General features: G+C 57.6%; 1 protein-coding gene across 3 annotated transcripts in view; it reads right to left on the minus strand.

Moving 5' to 3' along the window:
- Nucleotides 1-6,318, minus strand: part of HIF3A (hypoxia inducible factor 3 subunit alpha) — a 28,818-nt gene extending 22,500 nt beyond the window's left edge. For 2 of the 3 annotated variants that reach the window (XM_059903583.1, XM_059903584.1), the window contains exons 1-2: nt 6,274-6,318; nt 797-987 (exon numbers count right to left, since the gene is read on the minus strand). In XM_059903583.1, coding sequence (XP_059759566.1) covers nt 797-987; nt 6,274-6,299 — 217 coding nt within the window. In that variant the 5' untranslated portion in view covers nt 6,300-6,318. Of the gene's footprint in view, nt 1-796; nt 1,073-6,273 lie in introns of those variants that run through there. The other variant, XM_059903582.1, reaches the window with a different exon arrangement.
- Between the last annotated feature and the right edge of the window lie 538 nt (nt 6,319-6,856).

Raw genomic sequence — 6,856 nt, forward strand, 5'->3', positions numbered from 1 at the left:
GGAGGAGTCAGAATTCCAAGGGGGCCAACCTTCCCAGGGGTTCAGAATTCTTGGGGCAGGACCTTCCAGATCGGCGGGATTCTAAAGAAGCAGGGACTTCCAAGCAACAGAATTCTAAGGAGGCAGAATTCTAATCTAATGGGCAGAGCCTGCCAGAGGATGAGTCCACTTTCCCCATAATAAAAGCTTTTCAGGGTCCTGGGATTCCAAGGGTGTGTGTGTGTGTGTGTGTGTGTGTGTGTGTGTGTGAAGGCGTCCTACAGAGAATTCTAACAGGGAGGGAATTCAAGGGGATGGCTACTAAGGGGACAAGCAATAGAACTAGGGACCTGAGGAGGGGAAGCGGGACTCTCTCAAGTAATTAAATATTGGGCAGTGAAGCCTCCTGGGTATATTGATTATAAGGGAAGGAAGCCTAGCCCAGAAGATCTCCCAGGAGACCAAATCCTAAGGGTCCAGATGCCTTAGGGAGTTAGCCGGCCTCCTATTCCCTAGGGTTCTAACTCTAAGGAGAGGGAGCTCCCTAAGGGCGCATTCCAACGGGCGGGGCCTCACAAACGATAGACTTCTAAGGGGGCGGGGATTCCTAAGAAACTGGGTTCCGATTGGCCCAGAACTTGAAGGGGGCGGGGCCTCTCCCACTAAGTGGATTCCAGAGGGGTGGGGCTTCGCCGGGAAGACATCGGGGGGCGGGGCCTTGTGGAGATGAGGCTTCCCGGAGGAGGGGCCTCCCTGGGAGGTACCTTTCCGAGGGCGGGGTCTTGCTGAGGTGGGAATTCCCGGGGGCGGGCCTCACCTGCGGCGCAGAGTTGGTGCATGCGCAGGTAGCTGATGGTGAGGCGCATGATGGAGGCCTTGTCCAGGTGGGCGCTCACCCCGCGCGCGAAGGGCAGCGTGTGCGCCAGCTGGTACAGCACCTCGGTCTCCTGGCTGCGCCGGCTGCGGGCCGCATCCCGGGACTTCTCCTTGCGCAGCTCCGTGCTCGACCTGCGGGCATGGGCAGCGTTCACTGGCGGCGCCCCGGGAAGGGAAAGAGTTGAATGGGACAAGCACGTGGGTTGCTGCCACATGGGGCTCGGGTTCAGAGAGGGAGGGCAGAGCCGCGACTGTGCTGGCCTCGCAGTGTGGCCCTGGCGAGTTGCCGGAGCTCTCTGGGCCTGGGTGGATTATACTGAGGAGTCGCTCCTTGCCTCAGGTTTTATCTGTCCCCGCGCCAGCCCATGCCGCCCTCCGGTACTTCACTCCTCTCCGAGGCGTGCCCAGGGCCGCTCTGTCCCCTCCCTGACTTATCTGCTGTTTATTCTCCGGGCTTGGGAAGCCTGGGGAACAGGGAGGCCTCCGGCTGGGAGGGGGCTGGCAGAGCTGGCCAGGAGCCAGGGAAGGGAGGGCGCAAGAAGATGCCTGCAGCCCCCCAGGCCCCCTGCCCTACAGCCTCCCAGAACCCCCTCTTCTGCCCTTTCCCCTCCTCAGCTGAGCTGAGTCCTCAGAATCTTGGAGTACAGATCTCAAAGTCCAACGACCCACCAACAGGGGCCCTGCCAGGGTGACACAGCAAACCAACCCCAGGGCCAATGGCTAACCACTCATCCCTGCCCTTTAATCCACTTAAAATGCCTGAATTCTGCATGTGGGGTTGGGAGGAGAAGGATGAGTGTCATTTTTTTTCAGAAATATCTGCCACTGATCCAGCTTTTACTATTAGGTCAGACCCTGTGCCAAGTGTGTAACTTACATTAACCCGTTTAGCTCCGACATCCCTAGAAGGAAGGTAGTAACATTTTCCCCATTGAACAGATGAAGCCCAGGCACAGAGAGGTGCAGTGCTTGCCCACAAGGAGTGAAGCCAGGGTTTGAACGCTGGTCTTCCTGAACTCTTCAGTTTCCTCTGTTGTATGGCCCTGGGTTTATCTCCAGATTTTAGTACTTCTCCCTGTTTCTGCCACTGTCTTAAAAGTCAAACTCCAGGGACTTCCCTGGTGGCGCAGTGGTTAGGAATCTGCCTGCCAGTGCCGGGGACACGGGTTCGAGCCCTGGCCTGGGAGGATCCCACATGCCGTGGAGCGGCTGAGGCCCTGTGCCACAACTGCTGAGCAGCCTCCGCTCGCCACAACTAGGGAAAGCCCGCGCACAGCCACGAAGACCCAATGCAGCCAAAAATAAATAAATAAAAATAAACTAAAAAAAAAAAATTTAAAAAGTCAAACTTCAGGTCTGTCTGAATCCAAATTATAGTTTTGGGGAAAAAAATTATAGAGTATGTTACATATAGTATAGTATATGTAATCTTATCTATATTGATACTATTGATAAAACCATTAATAAACAGCTATAAGTTGCTAAGCATTTATGGGTCTGGCATTGCACTAAGTAAGGACTCAGCCTATGTGTACTCATTCAATCCTAAGAAAGCCCTAGGCAGAGAGCACTTTAAACCTCCATTTCACAAAGGGGAAACTGAGGCTCTGAAAAGTGAAGTCCTTTGCCCCAAAAGTCACAAAGCCATTAAGTGGTGGAGCTGGGATGTGAAGTCAGGCAGTGAAGTTCCAAAGCCTTTATTCTTCTAATTCCTTTCTTGTGAGGTCCCCGCCAACCTCCACGGACGCAAAACTCTAGGAGGGGAAGCTGCCCCTTCCTAAAAGCCAGAGGCCACTTCTGGGGCATCAACCTCACCCCCAAGCAGGAGACCTGCAGCCCCACCCACAGGCATGATGGAGGGAGGGGAGCGGACTCTCCTGACTCTCCAGATGGGAAAGAACTCCTCAGTGCAAGTGGGTGGGAGGCACAGAAGGGGGCAGCTGGGTGGAGGGAGCCAGCAGTTGCCCTCATCCCCTCCCTCCTGGCTGATGGGGGGCAGGGGCCTCCAGTCCTGCTCTGCCCAGGGGACATTCCGTCCTCCTGTCCCGTTCTGTTCCAGCCCTGTTTGTCTTCCTGCCCAGAGGGTGGGGGTGGGCGGGCCTCACTGAGCTGGGGGCCCAGACAGAGGGAACAGGGAGCAGGGACAGGAACGGGGCTGGAGGGTGGGGTTGGCCCCCCACCTCCCGGGCAGCTGGGCTCTATAATCCTCTCTGTGGCCAAATGACTCCTCCCTCCATAGAAGAAGCTAGCTGGTGGCTACAGCGGGACCCTCCTTCTAGCTCCCAGCCTGTTCTCCGGATGTTCTGACAGGAAGTATGGCCTCTCACTTGCTCCACAGATGCCTGGTCTCTGGCCTTTCCCTTTAAACAGAGTCAGGGCTAGTTCCTCTGGTGCAGGGTTCCAATCTCAACTCCATTACTTATTAGCTGTGTGACTCTGGACAAGTTGCACAGCCTCCCTGAGCCTAAGAACAACACAAACTCATGGGGCTGTTGTGAAGATTAAATGAGTTAATATATGTCAAGGGCTTAGAACCGGGCCTGGCAATTGGTCGGCACTATATAAAGGTTCAACTTTTATTATTCCCCCTTTGTCCACATCAGGGATGGAAGGCTTAGGAGCGTCGTAGGCACTGGAGAAACCCTCGGGCTTCAGTGGTAACGCCATGGTGCGGTGTGTGTATGTGTGCAAGTACACACGTGACTTACACAACACCTTGGGAAGAAGACTAAATCATAGTGATACTAATAATAATGATAGCTTTGGTGGGTCAAACACTCATGAGCTTAGAGACCCCATTAAATCCTTTCAACAAACCCTAAGAACCTGGAAAAGTGATCTCCCTTTTACAGAGTCAGAAACCAAGGCTCTGAGCAATTGCATCACCCACCCAAGGAACCGAGCTGGTAATCCCAGGGCCCTCCACCAGTGCGCAACCATGCTCAACGCTTCTGTTAGTCTGACCACGTATCTGCTTCTACCCAGAACCCAGTCTGACTTGAACACAGTTTATTGCTCACCTATCGGGTATCCTGCCCCGAAGATCTGTCCCCTCACCGCTTCTCATCTTGAGCGGGTGCAGGGGAGGGGAGGGATAACCCTCATTTTCCAGGCTACAAAACTAAGGCTCAGAGAGCAGTTGCTGGCACAAAGCCACACAGCCAGGAAGCGGGTGAGCTGCAATTTGAACCCTGATTTGGGGGCCTGTGCTCTTAAATGCCATGCCTTAGTGGGCGTGCCACCCAACAGACCCCTGTCCTGCCCCTCTTCTGTCCATTGGCCCCAGTCCCTTCCCCTTGTCCCACCACTGCTGCCTCCGGATTTCCCCAGCTGGCCAGTCTCCCCAGCTGGCCCCATGCCCAGCCCTGGTCCGTCCCCTTGGCACTGTGCCCAGGTTGGGACGTGCAGCTGGAACCCTGCCACCCTTCCTCTGTGTTCCAGTAGAGAACGGGGGTGGAGCCAGGCTGGGAGGCCCCAGGGTAAGGCCTGGGAACGGGGACTAGGACTTGGTGCCCCCCCCAACCAGGAGAGGGAGAAGCCCACCTCTTCCCTGCCCTGAAGAACTTGCCACCCGAGAGCAAAGGCATGGAGAAGTGGGGACACCCTTCCCCACATTCAGGCTGCTCCTGGGCCTCTCTCTCCTGATATTCAGCTGGGTACTGGGGGTCTTCCAAAAAGTGTAGAGGATTTGGGCAGGGGCTTAGGTTGAATCCATGCAGGGACTCCTCTTGGCATTGCCCCAAGGTGGCCTAAGAGGGTTTGGGTTTGAGAAGGGACTTGGGGTGGGGGTCGGTGGGAGTCTCTCTACCCCTGACTCTGCTCATTCCTAAGGACATGATAATCCAGTGGGGTGCCTGTACCCAAAGCCCTATGTTCTCTGGGAACCCTCTGACCGGAGGGGCACCCTGGGCCGAGTGCCCATCAGGGACTTCCCAAGAATCATCCTTGCCTGGGGTGGGATGGCAAGGATGGAAGAAGGGAAGGGGGTAAGGGAGTATGGGGGGCCCACTCACCATCACCCTGACCCTCTTTGGCCCTAGCGCCATCCTAGGGGTGCAGGAGGGGATGGAGCGTGGCCAGGATCTGGGTGCGAGTTATGAGTGGGTGGTGCATGGGCTCGGATGACACCACAGGAGAGGGCTGGCCTTGGATGGGGAGGGGGGAGCGCCCCAGCTCAGCCAAGAGGGGCCCCCACCTAGCCAGGAAGGGGTGCTGGGAGGGGCTAGGCCAGGGCTGGCCTAGAAGGGGTGGGATAGAGTTCCCTGGCAGGCCCAGAGCCAGAGACTAGAATAGAATTGGGGGGGTGTACAAGTGGGGGGGGTGAAAACATGGGGGTGTGGAAGGATCCAATCAGACCTGCGAAACCAGGGAGGAGGGAAGGGGGTGAGGCTTCCTGGACGCCTCAGATTGGACAGGAGAAACCAAGGGCGTGGGATATTTTCCGGGGTCCCATGAAAACATGGGCAGATAGGACCCCCTGGCAGTGGACCCAGAGCACGAGTTCCCTGTGCTGCCCCAGCAGATCTGCACCTGCTGGGAAGGGAACACAGAAACCCACCACCTGTCCAGGATGACCCCAGCTGGGCACTGCGGCAGGGGGCGCTTCCCACAGCTTGCACTGAACCAGGCACATCACCCTCTCTGGAGTCTTCCCCAAATAAGGCTTGGGTGCCCCTTCCCACTGTCACAGGGAGTGGGTGGGAGTGGAGGAGTCAGATAAGAGGCTAGACTTTGGGAAGTGGGTCAGGCTGTTTTCTTGTTCTTAAAGGGGGTGACCCTACCTTCCAGAAGGCCCCTGGGAAGGGTCCCAGGGTGGTTTCTGAAAGGTGACCATCTCTGCCTATTTCTAGGCAACTCAAGGTTTGGGAGACTGTCAGGGAGGGTCCAGTTAAAGAGGATCTCTCTTCTCTTGAACTCAGAAGCTGACTCCCCATTCCAAGGGACTCCCTATATCTGGGAAGTCTCAATGTGGGGGTACCCCAGATCCCCTAGGACCCTAGGGGTCTGGTGTCAAAGAACAACCTCAATTCTGGGGGCTCGGAGGCCAGAAGGGTCAGTATGTGGAGGGAGAATGTCTCCCGCAGAAGCCTGGGAACTGCTCAAACGCAACCACCCGCAATTCCGTGGGGACCCCGAGTTTCACCCCCAGTCAGGAGGGGAAGCGAACCCGGAACAGCAGGAAATCTGGGATCACGACCCCGATGTCGCTCCTGGCTAGAGGGGCGTGGCAGCCTGGACTTGGGGAAATGCCCCCACCCCTGCAGTTCCCTAGGGTGGAGGGTGCGGCGGGGATGTGTCTCCAACTGCGAGTCCGAGGGGCCCTAGGCTTGCACCCGCGCCTTCCTCACCCGGTTCAGGGGTCGCTGGAAGAGGAGCCCCCCCCCAATTCTTATCATTCCTGCCCCCAAAGCCCAGTACCTTACGCGCTGTAGCCCCAGCGCCATGACTCGCCAGTCGCCGCTCCGGAGCCCTTCGAGGCCCCTAGCCCCCTCCCCTGCCCTGCGAGCCCCCTCCCCAGCTCCTCCCCCCGCCGAGCGGTTGGCTGCGCAGCGCCCGGCCCGCGACTCTGGTTGGTTGACCGGTCTGTCACTTCCATGAAAGAGGCGGGACAAGAGACGAAGACTTGGAATGCCGGGGGGGCGGGGGGTGCAGAGAGAGAGAGAGAGAGGTGGGTGTGTGTGTGTAGAGGGGGCGGGTGCCGTGGAATACACCCCCGCCCCCCCAGCCATACTCCTTGCCGCGGACTTCTCAGCAGTGTCGCCAGCACGGTGCAAGCAAGGTCGGCTGGCCGCGCCTTCTGGCCCAGTATCTCCCGCCAAGTTCCGACACCAGTACTCTTCTGAACCCACCTAGTTCACTCCAGCCTCCACCCTCTAACTCGCACCCCCGGCTCACTCCTCCATTTCCTACCCCCGGGTGGGCCCCTCCGACCTCCAATCCCACCCCCTCCAGTGGCCCAGCCCTGCCTCCTGAGTCGCCCAGCTCCGCCTCCTCTCTTTCC

This window comes from Balaenoptera ricei, chromosome 19, assembly GCF_028023285.1.
Source record: "Balaenoptera ricei isolate mBalRic1 chromosome 19, mBalRic1.hap2, whole genome shotgun sequence".
Classification (NCBI taxonomy): Eukaryota; Metazoa; Chordata; class Mammalia; order Artiodactyla; family Balaenopteridae; genus Balaenoptera; species Balaenoptera ricei.